The sequence below is a fragment of the Rousettus aegyptiacus genome, unplaced genomic scaffold (genome assembly GCF_014176215.1).
Source record: "Rousettus aegyptiacus isolate mRouAeg1 unplaced genomic scaffold, mRouAeg1.p scaffold_m13_p_8, whole genome shotgun sequence".
NCBI lineage: Eukaryota > Metazoa > Chordata > Mammalia > Chiroptera > Pteropodidae > Rousettus > Rousettus aegyptiacus.
In genome coordinates this window covers 67,962,026-67,979,928 of record NW_023416311.1, presented here as the reverse complement: position 1 = coordinate 67,979,928, position 17,903 = coordinate 67,962,026, and the positions used below count along the sequence as shown (strand labels likewise).

The 17,903-nt window shown below is 41.5% G+C and overlaps 1 protein-coding gene across 8 annotated transcripts in view; it reads left to right on the top strand.

The window, feature by feature from the left end:
• The window catches only part of PDE8B (phosphodiesterase 8B), a 289,225-nt gene that overhangs the window by 213,025 nt on the left and 58,297 nt on the right, over nt 1–17,903 (top strand). For all 8 annotated transcript variants that reach the window (XM_016127752.2, XM_016127754.2, XM_016127755.2 and 5 more), the window contains 5 exons: nt 304–392; nt 6,313–6,391; nt 8,083–8,223; nt 9,778–9,866; nt 11,963–12,023. In XM_016127752.2, the coding sequence (XP_015983238.1) occupies nt 304–392; nt 6,313–6,391; nt 8,083–8,223; nt 9,778–9,866; nt 11,963–12,023 (459 nt within the window). The remainder of the gene's footprint in view (nt 1–303; nt 393–6,312; nt 6,392–8,082; nt 8,224–9,777; nt 9,867–11,962; nt 12,024–17,903) is intronic.

The following is a 17,903-nucleotide window of genomic DNA, read 5'->3' as shown; positions in this document are numbered from 1 at the left end:
TAAAGCCCAGGCATTTCAGTAATCGACAAGGTTGTGTGTTTATTTTCTGGTCGGTACTCTTCGTGGAGTTTTTCCCACCTTTGTTGTAAAGGGAGTTAAGCATACAACATTACCTGCTCTGTTGTTTCTCATACATTTAAACAAACTTTTCAAATGCCTTGACAACTGTTTTATTGCATTTCATCTTTCCTACTCGTTCTCATGTAACAGTTACCTGGGTAGGAAAAACTGTTAAGCTTCTTTATTTAACTTTTTAAAAAGTGATTGTATAGGTCTTAATTATTATCTTTGCTTTCTTTTCAGAGATTTATGGAGAATAGCAGCATAATTGCTTGCTATAATGAACTGATTCAAATAGAACATGGGGAAGTTCGCTCGCAGTTCAAATTACGGTATGTAGCCAAATAAGCTGGTTCACGAGGTTAACAGTTCTGTAGAAAAGCTTGTCTGTCATCAGGCTGCTGTTCACAGGTTCCTGGCTCAGTCTCAGGGATTTTGAAGCTGTTAAACAAATAATGGTAGCTGGTAAATGGCATAATCTAAACGGAGAGTCCTTTGATATAATGAAATAAATTAGAAGCATTTCTTCTTTTGACAGTATTTTCCACTATTTACAGCAGGTTTAAAATTATACCCAAGCAAAAGTACTGTTTAGTTTTTGTACAATGAGATCAAGATTAAGAATAGCCTTTGAGAATGACTTTCTACTTATTACTTTCAACATTTATAAATTCCTCCATGGATTGTTATGGATAGGGGCAAACCAGTGGGCATATTTATATGCTAACCATAATAAATTGCCTCGTAACCACAATAGCAATTGTCTGAACCCTGTTTGTGGCCTCAATGCATGAAGTATCTTCAATAAATTGATTTTAAATCTCTAAACAGGTAATAGTGCTTTAAGAGAAGGCTTCTCTCTGGTGCTTGCTTCTGGGATGGGACTGTCTGAGTGGCCAGAATTCTGGGTGGTAGTATGTCCTGCTTCTGGGACATCTTAGAACATCAGGGTCCTAGCTCATAGTTTTGCTCAGGCTCCACTCTAGCAGGATCCCGATTTTCTTCAACCTCCCCACCTCAAGTAGAGAGCAAGGGACAAAGGAAGCTCTTTACCCAACCTGTGGCCCCTGGGAGGCCAGTGCACAATGGCTCCAGGATGTAGGGTGCCAGAAAGTTCCTGTCCTGGCTTTTCTCTCTGGCCAACTGTAAGGTCGGGATGGTTTCAGGCTCAGCAAAAGATAAGATAGCATCTCATAATGATTCTACTTCTTGATTACTTAATTTGCATTCAAAGGGAACCAAACCCTTCTTAAACTTAGTTTTCCTCTGTCATCCTCCATCCCTTGGAAGCAAAATGGATTGGCATAAACCCAAAGAGCAAGTTCTTCTGGGGTTCACCCTGCTCAGGGAAGTTGCTTTTTGGTGGATAGAGAGCTTTAAGAAATAAAGTGTGGAGATAAACACTCTTTTAGGTGGGAAAGTATTTTAAAAGAATCTCAAACAGTGGAAATTCAGGTTATTTTACCAGTTTTTGGTGAGGAATATTGCCAAAGATTTTTGAATGTGTAAATAAGTTAAATACTTTGGTTTCTATGTATCCACTTATTAGTATCATCGAACTTACTAGAATTTTTCAAGAAAACCACATTGCCTTCAGAAAAGTATTATTTTCAATATTGTACATTATTTGTTTTTATTCCTGAGGGTCTCTGCTGTTTTTAGTAGAGGGTAAAAAGACTGTACTTTTTAAAGATGTTTTCACAATGAATAGAATTAGAAAAAAGGGATTTCGTTGTGGTTAAAATCTTTTACTGTGTATTATCTACAACAAAAATGAACAGATACTTTGTTGCTTTGATAGATAATTCCCTCTTTTTATTTTAAATAATCGTTTGAGTTTATTTGGTCAGGATGAAATGTGATGACACATGTAAGAAGTCAGAAGATACCTTGTCCACAATGAACTGGCAAAGGCATTTCTGGCAATTTGAAATAAATATGCCCAGAGAGCATGAGTGTTTAAAGAGAGTTTCAGATTATTCTGATGAAATGTCCGTAGAGTCAGGACACTGAAAACTTTTCAAGGTCTCATCAGATTCAGAACTTTGTGGATTTCTAAGTACCTAACACTATGTAAGTCACATAACTTCTCACCCCTCCCTAACTGGAGCTGGCTGTAGGAGTTGGACCCATTTGTAGAGTTAATGAAAAGGCTCAAGTTCTTTATACAAATCAGTGTTGGTGAATGGACTTGACTCAGGCAGTCAGGAAGGTGTGTTTGCCCAGGTGGGTTTGATCTTCTTACATTCCATGCCAGTGTAAGCTTGGCTCTTCCCAGGCAAGAGCAACCAGCAGGAGAGCAGCCTCTGCGGGGTCAGTTTGCAGGGCAAGGAAGGCAAGAGTTCTCTGCAGGAGAAGGCCAGAGGAAGACTAAGTGGTCGGTTTCTTCTGTTGCTTTTTGGCTAGTTCTTCCTCAACCATCTCCAACTTCCTTCCCTTTTTTTTTTTTGAAAGAGTGGCATGTGTGCATGGTTCGACTCCCCCTGGGTATACCAGATCTGGGCCCAGCTGATGGAGGATGGTGACTTCATGACCTTCCCCAGCTCCTTAGGGCATTCAAGGATCTCTAAAGCATCTACCTGCACCCCAGAGACAGGCAGGCAACTCTGTCACTTACTGCAGACTGAGAAAATGAGGCGCTTCATTATACAATACCAGAATAATTATAGTGTAATTATGTAATACTTTCTCCTGCAATACCGCCCCCAGCTGCAGCTAAATTTGTGACATTACTAGCATTCTGCAAGGACAGTCTGTACTGCAAGGATGATTGTTGAATGTTGAAGGTAGATACCTCTGTCCAGGTCTTCACGTATGGTAACCATATTTACTTATCCAAGTAAAAGAAAGGATCATGTGTTCATGATCTAATTTTCAAATTCCATTATATAGAATAACTTTTAAAGAACTAAATCTCTTTTTTGTGTGCATTTGATAAATCGATGAACAGAAGAATTCATGAAATGGGGAACGTCTAGGGAGATACAGGCTAAATGATGACCGTTTATCTCTTCTAATGTTCTTATATCTCTCTATTAGGAAAAGAACTATGCTCTCCAAAATACAGATAAGATTTAGCTACTTATTGGAAGTTTAAGTTGATCAGTTTATACTAATACAAGACCAACCATTGCATCACCATTAGTCAGTCTGATATCTGTTATCCAGGAGTTATACCAAAATCATGTTTGTTTTACTCCATCTTAAGGTAGTAATTCTCAATTTTAGAAAGAATCAGTTTCCAGTGGGCAAAACTTTGTATTCTGTGATGAAACACTGCATCTCTCAGTATTAACAGATGTTTATAGTGTTTATCATCACGTGGGCTCTGCGTGAGAACCATTGTGTCACAGAGCAAGTTGTGAAGGCTTAGAGTAAGGCGCTCCTGCTGCGTCAAGGCCCAGGAATGGTGCTGACAGCAGCAAGTCCATGATTCCCCTCTTGCCTCAACTCCTTCCTCTCCAGCCCTCTCAGACCCCTGCTGGCATGCAGATTTGTGTTCAGAATCTTTTCTCTAGGAGGCACGACCAACCATGCCCCATTCTGCTCTTGTTCTAGGCAGCCTCAGAGTGTGTGTGTGTGTGTTTGTGTTTCCTTTGAGCAGAATACCTTTGGAAAGGACCCAGGAGATTGTGTAACCCAACCACTCAGCCACAGTTGACAGAGGAAAACACTGAGAGCCCGGGAGACTCTCCCCACAACCACAGCTACCCAGTGTGTTGGTCACAGCACCGGAGTAGCATTCAGGCATCCTGCTTTTCAGCTGATGCACCCCATCATACCACTGTATTCCTCGTAGGCTGTAAATGCAGACCCCTGTAATACCTGCCTTTTCCTCGGGACCTTCAAGGGCCCTTAAGAAGGTGAAGGGGAAATGGTTACATCACCTGCACTTTAATGCTTTCCATACCAAAGTTACCTTCCCTCGTGCTACATTTTCCAGCTTTTGAACTTCTCAACCTAAAGAATACATTTGAGGTGCAGAGTTACAAGTTTCCCAAGAACAGAAAATTAATAAAGCTAGGGTTCTTCGGCATGAAGAGTATTAATAATTAATACAAGCAATTAAATTCCCAAACTCAGGGAACACGATTCAAGTTGATTACCTCATTTTGCTGCAGGTTTACTTAAAATAGAACCATGAACTGAATCAGTTCAAAGCCTAGATCTAAATATGCAGTCCACTAGTGTTTGTCACTGGGTAAAATAATCTGCCAGTCCCTCCAATATCCTTTCACTTCAACTGTTGATAAGAATTTGCTTTGTCCCATTGGGCATTATACATAGTGAAGATTCTATGCTTTGTGGATAATCATACAATGAATGTTTAATTGAGAGATTGGAGCAAAGCTCTTACATAAAGGCAACCTCTTGAACTGACAAAAACAATACCCTGAAGTACCTGTTTACATACTTAGTTGAGACACAGGTACTTTAAGAAGCTACTTGGGCAAGAGAGGAATTCATCATTTGCTAAAATGCGTTAGAGCTTAATTATCCAGCTCTCAAAGTTAAGGAGTTAGCCCATAGAGAGTGCTTTTGTACATCTAACTTCTGGAGGACAAGGACACTGTCCTGTGATGTCTGGTCAGGTACTGCACCCAGGTGCCTGGGACATACTTCTGATATACTAGCTCTTGCCTTCCTCTTCCTGAGAAGCAGCACAATTACAGCTTTGGTGACAATTTTAGAGTTTTATTTTTTTCTTATTTTAACTGATCATATTTACAAATGCAGAGATGCTAATAGGATAGTATATACTTCCAATTAGGTAGCCTGGAGTGATTTAAATAAGAAGCATACTATACCCATCAGGAATCTCAGTTGAGTAGTTGGGTTTATGTTCTCTGCTTACTCCTATCTAAATTGTTTCACTTATCCTGCCACGCTGGTCCCTTAATCTCTGCGATTATAGGCACACCACCCTTCAACAGGCTAAAATCCTTTACTTCCCCATGCAGGTTGCCTTGCTTTTATTGGTTTGATATATCAGTTCTTGATATACCAGGTTTTTCAGGTGTAATCCTGAGAAAAGATAGGCTTATGATCCACTTTTCACCAACAGTCTTTGAAAGAAAGAAAACAAAGAACTATTACTCTGGGATCTTACAAATAATAAATAAGCACCTTGTGTTGAATTCTCATATTGTCCCAAGCACTTTGTGAAATGCCTCATGTGAACTATCCATTTTGATTATTATAACAACCTGTAAAATGTTATTTTATAGATGAGAAAACTGAGGGCCAGCGAAGATAAAAAGTTGTCCAAGGTCCCATAACTGGCAAAATATGAAACCAGATTTCACCCAGTTTGTTCTGCCCTGTCCCTTGTGAACACTTCAAAACAAAATGAGAAAGTTAGATGGATAAAATGAATAACATTTTAAGAGTTTGTTTTAGAAAAAAAAAACATCAATCTAGTAAGTTAACATCTTTTTTGTAATTCATAAGAAAGGCTTCACTGGAATTCCTTAAACCAGTATAAATAGCAAAGCTCTAGAAACTAGCTACATTCCTCCTGTTAGTAAACAACTCACTGTATCTGGAGTTGCTCTAGATTTGCAAGATAGTAACAAATTTATCCAAGAAATTGACGAATTGAAATGATTTCAAATATTTCAGATATACAGTGAGGGTCACCAAGAAAAATGCCACCCGAGAGCTGTACAAAAACAGAGGGAAGGGGAATTTTGCTGTATTTGCCTTTCATCATGCCAGTGGGTGTGGTTGGAAGCAAAGTGCTATAAAGCCTTGTTTATCGGAGATGATGAGAGAAAGGAGAAAGGAAATGTATGTGCCTGCTGGAAAAGGCTAGAATTCCTCAGATCCAATTTGGGCATAAGTAGGTTTTCTTAACTGATGGGAACATGGCTTCTCCATGACCACACTGGGAAGGAAACAGAGGGTTGTTGGCATAGAACGTTGGGGACCTAGAAGACAGTCCCCTGCACCTTAGTTCTCGTGTCGGTGTTAAGGTTTCATTCAGCACATATGTAGTTCAATCCATGAAGATTTTGTCAGTTACAGTTATTCTCTTTGTGTCGTATATATGTAAATATATGCTGCTGTTTATTCATTTAGTTCGAAAGGCTAGGTTGGTGGGGTTTTTTGTTTTGTTTTGTTTTTGTTTTGTCTAAACAATATCAAAACGGTTTTAATGAATCTGAGCAACTGTTTACTCTGATAAATTAACAGATGAAACACTCATGGTTTTAGAGCAGGACTAACACCCATCTTTTTTGCAACTTTCAGGGCCTGTAATTCAGTGTTTACAGCATTAGACCACTGTCATGAAGCCATAGAAATAACCAGCGATGACCATGTGATTCAGGTACAGAAACATTTTTTATCTTTAGATGTCAAAATAGAACCTTTCATGTTCGAACCACCCTTTTGTAAGTACTTTTCCATTCTCACATTTCAGCACATTTTCTTTGGAGAAAGGAACATCAAAGTATGCAAAGAAAATTGATAGACTTAAGCTAAAAAGTAGATGTGCAATAAGAATAAAAAATTATTCTGGTCAGAGCCTATGATTTCCTTGACAGAGGAGGGGTAAATTCATTGGACCATCTGTGAAGACAGCATCTTATATAAAAGTATATCAGAATTGTACAGTAAATGTTTATAAGTACCTATGGGAGCAAATATTTTCAGGGGTACTCATTTATTTGCCTATAGTTGGTATTCTAATTATAAAGTACTCATATGCCAAAGGAAATGTGTATAGTAGACAAATCTTTGTTGAAATAAAGTCATTTTATTATATTTGTTGGAAAGTAAGACATTATACTTAAAAAAATACTCTGAAATTCAGACTTCCCACTGATGAGTGCTGGCCTGCCTGCAGTGGTTTGCATAGTGACACTGTGAGGCGCACTTGCTGTTATCAGTAGAGGTCAAAGTCGGTGCTCAACACAGTGGCCCGACAGCAAACGCAGCTCCACATTTCCTTTCCTGCAAAACCCCTGCTAAACGCAGACACCCTGCTCTGATACCAGACCAATGATAGCAGCAGCCCGCCATGCCTAGACCGTGTCATCAACACATTCACTAGGTTATCTCATTTCCATTCAGCATCCCTGTGAAAGAGAAATAAGGGCTCCAGGGTACACATGGGGAAACTGAGGCCCATCAAGGTCAAGGAACATACCCAAGGAAAGCCCTGGTAATAAGTATTGGAATCAAAATATGTAGCCATGACTCTCTGACTCCAAAGACTTCCTACCTGGTGTCCTGTTTGGATTTATAGAATTTGTTTTTCTGGCTGCTCCTCGAAATGGATCTGAAAGCTTTCTCATATCGCTGCCTGTCGTTGGCCCATCTGTGCACAGGTCTGCATATTGGACTGCAGGGAAGCCAGACATATTTCTGTCAAAGACCGAACACAAATCCCACCTATTTCCAGACTCAAACAATCAATTCTCTTCATGAAACACATTTGCTTTGTACCTCTCTTTTTCACCATTGGCAGCCGAGTAGTGACCTCTGTAATGAGAAGGGGCTCCCTGTTCTCTGCTTTCCTTCCCCACTTATAATCTAACATGATGCCTTTCACAGGGAACAGAGTCCTTTATTCTACAGTGAGCAACCGGTGGTTAGAAACCCTGTATCTCTCTGGGAGGGGTAATGTGGTGATGCTGTCACATGTTATTAATCACCTCCCTGCCTTTTGCATGAACAGGAACAAATGAGCTGAGAATGGTGGGCAATTGGAAATGGGAGAGTTGCTGCATTGAAAAGAAAACTATACTGACTGCAGTTTTTTTCTTGGGGATCCCTCGAGGCCCCCTTAAAAACCTAGCAGCAATCTGAATATAAAACGTAAAATAAGAGCAAGGAGGAAGAAGTTGAATAGAGGATGTTATGTGCAAGGGGAAAATTGAAATGACCTTAGTGCTATAGATTTTGAGATGAGTCATCGCCATGGGCTATTCCAGCAAGTTCCTCTGTGTCCCAGCAAGCATTCCTCCGGGGCACACAGTGTCCCTGCGCTGACCTGTAACCACTTCCTGTTCACAGTATGTCAACCCCGCCTTCGAAAGGATGATGGGCTACCACAAAGGTGAACTCCTGGGGAAAGAACTCGCAGAGCTGCCCAAAAGCGATAAGAACCGGGCAGACCTCCTCGACACCATTAACACGTGCATCAAGAAGGGCAAGGTAGGTAAAACAGAACGAACCTGCACGCCCCTCCACAGTCGCATTCTCTTTTTCCGTGTGTGTTTATATCACGCCTTTAAGATTGGCTTCTTTAATAATATTATAATACTTAAATGAAAAATTTTTCACTTTTGCAAAATGAGTTAATTTTTGAGTTAATTTTGGATATCGCGTGAACCTGGTGACTTTGTGTAAGGAACTTTCATCCTTCGCCTGACTATATCCCACCCGTTGTTGCTAGAATATCTATCGTTCCAGTCTGAGCAGAGTTGCGCCCATAAAGCCGTTATGTGTTTTTCAGCTTATCCAGTATTCGGAGGACTAGAAGTATTTAATACCAATATTTACATGTAGGCCCAATTTTCAGTCTTCCTTTTTCTGTGCTCTTTACTCCTCACAGTTCAGTAGAAATGGATAGCCTACATTTCCCTAAAATGTCCGTTTGTCAGTAGCTTCCACGTGGAACCAGGATGTACAGGCCGTGGTGTAGCAGCAGAGGAGCTCTCCTGCTCTCCAGAGGAGCATTGCTCTTGTAGCCGGAACTGCCTGCCTGTGCATTTTCTTCTAAGCATTCAGAGTGCTTTTTTTTTTTTTTTTTTTTTTACATATTCTTTCATCTTGCTTTCTCTGATGTAAAGTAGTTAGATAAGTGTTGTGTTTATTTCATGAGGGACCATTTTGCAAGAATATAAATCAGTTTAGCTTATATGTGAGGGACAAAATTAATTTTAAAAAATTGGGGCAGTGAGACTGAAAAGGAAACAGAACATTGTCAAGTACTCACAAAAAAATTGCCAAAAGAATACTGCCATACATCTAGTGACCCCAATATGCATACCAGTTAGCCATCTTGGTGGGTGGGGCAGGAAAAGGCTTCAGAGAAAAGGCTCAAGCTGTGATCTAACAACTCCTTCCCAGAAGTTGTGGAATTTCACCCTTGAAATGACCAGGCTCTTCATCCCAGCCAGTTCCCCAGGGTCCAGAGACCGCAGGAATCTTCAGACTCCCTATTGCCTCTTCCACGGAAACTGCCAGGAGCCAGACTAATCTAGGGGTCCTGGCTGGAAGCCCCATAGAATAGTAGAAAGATGACGGGCTTCAGGGAGAATTAAGAGATACAAATTTATAACCACGTCCTCTACTTCTTAATGTGGGCAAATTAGTTAGAATCTGAGCCTCAGTTTACCTGTCTGTAAATTAAGGATGACAATATCAAGCTCACAGGTTGCTGTGAAGATTCGGCGAAAGACCTCAGAGGAATCCTTTGACCTGGTGCCCCTAAGGCTGAGAACAGAACTCCACCCTCTCCCTGGTCAAGTGTCCTGGGGCCCAGGAGGAGAAGCTGGTGGTAGATGCATTGGCTTTGTGATCTTTGTGAATCATGACCTTGAGTCCTCTGTAGTCAGCATCACAGAGGGTGTAACAATAGAGCAGTGTTTTGTGAAATGTTACAGAAACATTTGTGACCTTCATTGGTCAACTCAATAAAACCCTCTGTAGGAAAAGACATCAGCCCCAATGGAAGGATTTTAAGAGCTTTCTTCGTCCATTTAGGAGTGGCAGGGGGTTTACTATGCCAGACGGAAATCCGGGGACAGCATCCAGCAGCATGTGAAGATCACTCCAGTGATTGGCCAAGGAGGGTAAGAGCAAACTCTTGAACTCTTTTAGTTGAAGGGCCCCTGTGGGCATTGGGTTTACATATTGAAATGCCAGTGTAAGCATTAGACCCACAGATACAGTAGGATTGGGCTGTACATCATATGTACCAAGGACACCTCCACCTGGCTGGCCCCAACCCTTAGACATAGCTTCCCTCCCCCGTCTTCTCCTGCCTATGGGCTTTATGAAGCATCATCCAAGCTCCCACCTTCATCTGATAGTCTGTGGTTTCACCGTTGCCACTACCCTCTGAAAGAGCTCAATTTCTAGGTCTCCCACCTTCACGACAACAACAAAACTAGAAGTTGACCTTCTCTCTTGAGGCATCAGCTCCATGCAGTTTCTCTCCAGGTGAGCTCAGAGCTTGCTCCACAAAGCGGAGAGAGAGCCTTGGAGGTCATGGGTATGGAGAGAAAGGTGTGTCTGATTCAAAGTTGAGGCAATCTGATTCCATTTAATCTCCGATTACCAGAGAAGCCTGTTCATTTGTGAAAAGAGAAGGCAAATGTGCAATTCCTTTTCTTTCTCCCAGTTAAGTTTTGGGAGAAGGTTTGCGAAGCCAAACTACATCACTGAGGAGCCTTGGTAAACCAGCCTGAAGGTCAACAGCAGCTTCATAGTACAGATTTATAAGGGATGCATGCTGTCATGTGAAGTTTTGGAACAAGAAAAGGTGGCAGTTATTATGCCAATAACCTAAAGGGAAGAGTCTTGCCTGTGATGTGACTCTTATGACTACCTGAATTCCTTGCAAATTGTTGTGTGATCAGAAAACAAGACATTCCATAAAGTCAGCAAAGTGTCTGTGGGCTGTTCCTCCTCCAATTTTACTTGTCTGGTTAATTTCAGAATTGTTCCCTCTCAGTTCAGAGACCACCACTCCCTATTTCCTGCCAATGCACTTCAGTCTGGGTGATGCGGGCACCAGGAGGCCCTGACCAAGGGTTACAAGCGCAGAGAGAGTCCAACCAGAACCTTCTCCTGTGCACAAAGGCCTCAGCGTGGCCACTGCCACCAGCAGTCAGTGCTCAGAGACCACAATGGCTGTCACATTGTTATCATCCTTAGACCATCTTCTCAGAAAATTTAAGCTAAGATTCACTTTGTGTATGAGTCCAGAATCATTAGGTAACCAAGGCAGGGGAGATACGCTATTGCTTGGTAATTTCTATCGTAATGAATATTTCTGCTCTTTCTGGTTTTATAGAAGAGAGATGTTCTTTTGTCCAGACATAGCGTTATTTTTCCCCCTATTATAGACAGTGAGCTATCACAGGAAATTCTTATTAAAAGTAGGCAAATTTTACCTCTTCCTGTTCAGTGAAGCTCATTACAGGGTAACTCTCTTCCGAGTCCTCCAGAGAAAACAGAACCAAAGAGAAAGAGACAGAGAGACAGAAACAGAGGAGACTCATTACCATAAAATCTAACACAGCCCTCTGGAATTTTTGGCTTCACTCTCAGTAGAAAACCTACCTTGAGCTGAATTTTGTGCAGGTCTGAGGCACCTGTGGTCTCTTCCTGGTCTCCATTGTTGTAATGAGCAAGACTGCAGTTTGTTTGGGGAGTCTATGACCTTGGAATAAGAGGGTTTTTCCCTGCCTGAAAAATGCTTTTGTTATGATGACCATGCTGCGAAATAATATGGATTACTAAATGTAAAAATAGCAGACATGAAATTTGGTTATTGTCCAAATGAGTCTTCTGCTTTTTATATAAGATAAAAAATTATTAGCATCAGCAGAATTAAAGCCAGTTTTGTCTGGAATAGCATTTCATCCTTTCACTGAAGATATCTAGGAGCCAAGCTTCAGGAGTCAGTTACAAAATGAAATACCCACTAGGAAAGTGTTTTTGAGCCGGCTATGATTAAAAGGGAAGCTTAGTTTCTGAAAGCAAGTGTGAGCTGTGGGTGAAAATGCATTTTCTGTAGGTTGGGTTTTGTCTGAATTTTAAATCAGCCCTAGAATAGACCCTGGAGTTTTGCTTTAAGAAGTTCCTCTTGGTGTTTTCATTTGCTGATTTGTTGAATCATCTCATTCCTGACTCACTAATAACTGATTATTTATGTTATTAGGAAAATTAGGCATTTTGTCTCCCTCAAGAAACTGTGTTGTACCACTGACAATAATAAGCAGGTACAGTATTCAGTTTGCTTCATTCGCTTTGTCAGCTTGACCACGTGTTGCCTTCTCACCACTGTTCTCTGCTTGTCTTCCTCCATATCTCGTTGTTGCCAGTTAAGAAGGTTTATGGCAAAATTAGGCTCCTTTGATAAATAGTGAAAAAAATTCCCCTGTGAGCCTGTGCTACTGTCTTTGTAATGCACATCAGGCTTGATTTAGCTTGTGGCTGTGCAACTGGAGACATATATTTTATGAGAGCATAAAATTTTTCCTCCAAATAAAAAATGTTCTGTTTTTCTATCTTAATTTCTTAAGCAAATAAAATGCATTTGAACATTTCACCCCTACAAATTTATATCAAAAACAAGAATCATTCCAAATTAGTACTGTGATTTTTTTTTTTTCCACTGCATCATGCAGAACAATACCTTGAGCTTTGTCTTCTGAAGTAACAGAATCTTAATAAGTTTCTGTATTTAAGAACCTTTTTAGAGAGTTTTATCATAGACAGCAACATTGGTATTGGTACTTTTTTCTTTTTGACTGATACTTTTAATACTGAATTATGTGTATTTTTACTTCATGCTTTAAAGTTTGTTGATTTAAAAAGTACTCAACAAACATAATTACTAATTACCTGTTTTTGAAAACATACAAAATATAGCCTTTGACTTAGGTGAGGATTTGAAAAGAAGGGACAATATCTCTAAAAGATATAAAGGACTTTGGGAGCATAAGCCATTTTAGTGGAACATGTCAGATACTTGTTAAGTGGAGGATCAGAAAGTGAAGCCTCACCACACAAAGAAATAAACCGGGGGACGACAGGACCCAAAGGTACTGGGCTCCTGCCAGTGAGAAGGCGGCTCCCGAAGGGGAAGTGGGGCCGAGAGCAGGGCTTTCCAGTGGCATCTCAGTCCATCGGCCGTATCTGTGGATATTTGCATGTGTTGCAAAATGATCACCTAGTTAACGTTCATCACCACACATAGTTACCGATTTTTTTCTTGTGATAACTTTTAAGATTTACTTTCTCAGCAACTTTTAAATATACAACATAGTATCATTAACTATAGTCACCATGATGTATATTACCTCCCCACAACTTATTTATTTTATAAGTGGGAGTTTGTACCTTTTGACATCCTTCACCCATATCACCTACCCCAACCTCTGGAAACCACCAATCTATTCTCCGAGTTTAGTTTTTGGGTTGGATTTGGTTTGGTTTTAGAATACGCGTAAGTTATGTCATATGGTATTTGTCTTTCTCTGACTCACGTCACTCAGGATAACGCCCTCAGTGTCCATCCATGTTGTTGAAAATGGCAAAATTTCCTTCTTATCACAGAATAATATTTGATCGTGTAACACACCCTCAAATTATATTTTGTTCAATGTTGTTTCATTATAATGTTGATGAGATGCCATAGGAACTTAACTCTTGTTCATGTCAATTAGCCTATGGTAAGTTGGTTTTGTTATACGTTGTTTCGCTTTAAGTTTCAGAACCTAACAGTGTTAAGTGAGGACTTAACTGTGTATGTACATATGTGTGTGTGTGTGCATGTGTGTGTATATATACATACACGCACATCCCACATTTTCTTTATCTGTTCCTTCGTTGATGGACACTTAGGTCATTTCCATATCTTTGCTACTGTGAATAATGCTGCAATGAACATAGGGGTGCATGTGTCTTCTCCAGTATATGTTTTCATTTCCTTTGGCTAAATACCCAGTATTGCTGGAATTGCTGGACTGTATCATAGTCCTATTTTTAACTTTTTGAAGAAACGCCATATTGTTTTCCATAGTAGCTGCACCAGTTTACATTCTCACCAACAGTGCACGGGAGTTCCCTTTTCTCCACATCCTTACCAACACTTGTTGTTTCTTTTCTTTTGATAATAGCCATTCTGATAGGTGTGAGTGGCTCTCATGTGGTTTTCATTTGCATGTCCCTGATGATTAGTGATGTTGACACCTTGCCGTATACCTGTGGCCATTTGTCTGTCTCCATTGGAAAAACGTCTGAGGTTTTCGATCCATGGTTGTATGAATCTATGTATGTGGGGAGCCGACTTAATTTATATGTAAATTTTTAAAATAAGTTTATTTATTTAAATTAGTTTCAGATATACAGTACATTTGTTAGACATCTATAATGTTCATAAAACAATCCTCCCAATAGCTCCCTCCCTCCCTGGCCCTCCTCTTAGCCATCATAGGTAGTGCCAACTACATTCCCTCTTCCATGCTCCTCGTGCCCAATATCAACTACTAATTTGTACTTTTTAACCCTTCACCCCATTCTCCCAGCCTCCCAACTCCCCCTCACAGAGATTTTAGACTGCGCAAGAGGTGGCACCCTAACCTCTGTGTTGTTCAGGAGCTAACTTCATTCAGATCCTCTGTCTATTGTTTAATTGGGTTTCTTGTTTGTTTCCTGTTGAGTTTTGCATATATTTTTGGATGTTAACCTCTTATCAGATACATGATTTGCAAATAGTGTGGTAGGTCGCCTTTGCCTTTCGTGGGTGGTTTCCTTTGCTGCACAGAGGCTTTTCAGCTCGATGTCCCACTTGTTTGCTTTGCTTCCGTTGCCTTTGGTTGTGGTGTCAACTCCAAAAAATCATGGCCAACACCAATGTCAAGAAGCTTCTTACCTATGTTTTCTTCTAGGAGTTTTGTGGTTTCATGTCTTACATTCAAGTCTTTAATACATTTTGAGTTGATTTTTGTGTATGGCATAAGATAGTGATCCAGTTTCGTTCTTTCGCATGTGACTGTTCAGTTTTCCCAACATAATTTATTGAAGAGACTGTCTTTTCCCCATTGTATATTCTCGACTCCTTTGTTGTGAATTAGTGGACCATATATACACAGGTTTATTTCTGGGATCTCTATTTGGTTCTATTGATCTCTGTTTTTATGACAATACTGTGTTATTAGTTTAAGCTTTGTAATATAGCTTGAAATAAGGAAATATGATGCCTGTAGCTTTGTTCTTGTTCAAGATTCACTTGGCTATTCTAGAAAATATTCAGAGTAGCCAAAGCAATCGTGTGCTTATTCATAAAAGTTCAACATAAAATGCCTCCATTAGCACTGCAAATTTTATCTGGAGTCAGGAATATTTTACTTCATACCATAAAATCACACAGAGAGGCAAGTCCTCAGAGATCTCTGGGAAAAGAAAGGAAAGGAATTGACTTTCAATGGAAAAAAAAATTCCCTCAATAGCAAAGTTTAAACATCCCAGGTGGAGGAATGAGATCACATGGGAGGTGACATGGGCAGAGGAAGGAGCACAAGAAATGCTGGTGGCTCTTTAGAGACGAACTACTGATCCCAAGCAGCACAAACTAACCCGAATGGGCTGTGGGTCTGTGGTGCAGAATCCAGGCCCACTTGGGCTCTTTGATGCTCATGCCGGAAATGAGCCAAGTGCTCTTCATGTCCAAAATCAAGTACAGCCTTTTTCCACCAACCTAGCCTTACTCCCTCTCCTTCCTCCTTTTCTCAATGAATACTCCCCTCTCCAACCCCCTGCTGCAATCTCCCTTTCACCAGTCTCCCTGCAACAATATGTGCCCAAATTCTACCAAGCCTTCATGGTCTAGCCCAAGAAACATCAAGTCCCATTACCCTCTTCAAGCCCCAAAGTACCTTCTTTGCTGTGTATCACCCCCCCACCCCGCCCATTATCATTATCATGGCTATTTGCATTCCTATCTGCCCTCTCCTCTTCAGTGGATGTGCTTGTCTTTGTGTGTCCATGCTGCCTAGTGCATAGTAGGCCCTCAGGCTGTTGGTTAGCTTGACTAGAATTGAATGGCTAGGTCCTGGCCTCCTGCCGCCTGTAAACTCTTCCTTCTTCACAGGAAAAGAGGTCAAGCCCTTAGCCAGGACTTAGGGATGCAGAATCAAGGGGCCACCTCTTCTTTTCTGAGGCTCTAAATAGAAACGTATTTACTGCCATGAATTAGCTGCTGTTCTGAGAATAGTGGAAACACAGTGCTCAGATACCCTGAGCCATTGACGTCACCTAATGGTGCTGCACAGGCCTAGAGAGACACAGATTTTCCAATAACAAAGAATTTTTATATCTCTGGCCAGCCACAGTGTTTTTCCTCCTCAGAGGAGGCTGAAGTGAATGGTGATGGGTCTGCGATGGGAAGGACTCCCCAGAGGGTTGGGAGCAGCCTGTCTGCAGGCAGTTCCGGTGGTGCTGCTTCCTTGGGTTTAGCCTGACGTCAAGATTTCTCCACGGGTTTGCATTTTAAACAAGGAATGAAATCGCAAGCCAGGCTGCTGTCTTCTGGTGATGCTTCTCATCAGCAAAGGTCTGTTTTTCTATATGAACCCTGTAGCTCTTTGTCAAGAGGCTGGAAATGCTCAGCGAGGCTTGTGTGCCGTAAACATCGTCTCCCCCTTCACAACACACACACACACACACACACACACACACACACACACACACACACACACTTTCTCCCAAAATACGTGTTAAGCACTTGTTCTGTGCTGCCATTAGGGACATGAAGTCTCTGCCTCAGAAGCCATGGGGGCCACAGGCAGATAAACAAGGTACATTTCTAGAGCGCAGTGTGGGGATGTGCGAACCAAGTGCCAGAGAAGCACAAACACAGGACCCACAGAGACTGGCTAGGATTTTTTTAAGTGTCTTCTAGGACAAGGGGCAACAAACCAATAGGCCAAATGTGGCCTGTTTTGTAAATAAAGTTTTATTGGAACACAGCCACACTCATTTGTTATATAGCACTGTGGCTACTTAACTACAGTTACAGTAGAGACTGTATGGCCTGCAAAGCCTAAAATATTTACTGCTTGGCCCTTTACAAAAAAATGTAGCTGACCCTGTTTCTAGAAGATGATTTTCTTCCTTGGATTTGCCACTTTCTTAGGCCAGGACCAGTCTGCCTAGGCCCCCCAGAAGTCCCCCTCTCCAAGCATACACACACTTCTTTGGGCACCCTTCCCCTTTATCTCAACCCCCACACTCTGGTTCAGAGCTGCGAGGACCTAGTTTTCCTGAGGCTGTTGCCTTTTCACTAGGTCCAATTCCAAATGCATGACTCAGGCCGTGGAATTTCAGCGATCCGGTCCCGGAGTCAGACTCGTGTAGGGAAAGGGATGGTTCCAGGATCCCGACATTACACCAGGTCCTCCTACGCGGGCCTGGTCAAAGCAGAGATGTCTCACCACTGCCGCACCTACAGTGCCCACCTCCAGCTCAGTCGCAGTGCATCTCCTCACTTTCTCCTCCAGGCCTTGGCCGTGAGCATATGGGGAGCACAGCACTCCTGGCAGCTAGTGTGCCAGTGGTGGGCTTGGAGCCCCTGGAGACAGTATAGGAAGCCAGAGGGTGAGAGACAGGGCTGCAATTGGCAATGTGGATTGGATCAAGTCGTCCGCCTTCTCATGGAGGAATTACAGGGCATGGGGAAGCCTCACGGGAGGTGTAGGCGTCTCATGTCCAGTAAGAGGAAGTGGTTGTCTTGTGAAGTTAGGGAGCATGGCCCACCTAATGAGCAGCTCCAGAAAAGAGCCTCCGTTCCATGCGCTTAGAGCAGGGGAAGGTCTGTGACCAGGCCCAGGGGAGGCATTCTACTTTCTAGCTTCTCGAGGTTCTAAGACAAAGGCTGATTAAGAGCAGAATGAGACCAGCCTGACCTGAATTTTGCACAGGGCTTTCCAGAGCTTGAATTCCTGCCTTTGGAATTTCATCGACCACCTTGCACCCTCATTTCATGACAGAAAGGTTGGTTCAACTATGGAAAAAAAGTAGGAAGGATATAATTTCCAAATGAAGAACAGCTATTTAACATGAATAAGTTTGGCTTGGTGGAAAAACTTGTCTCTGCC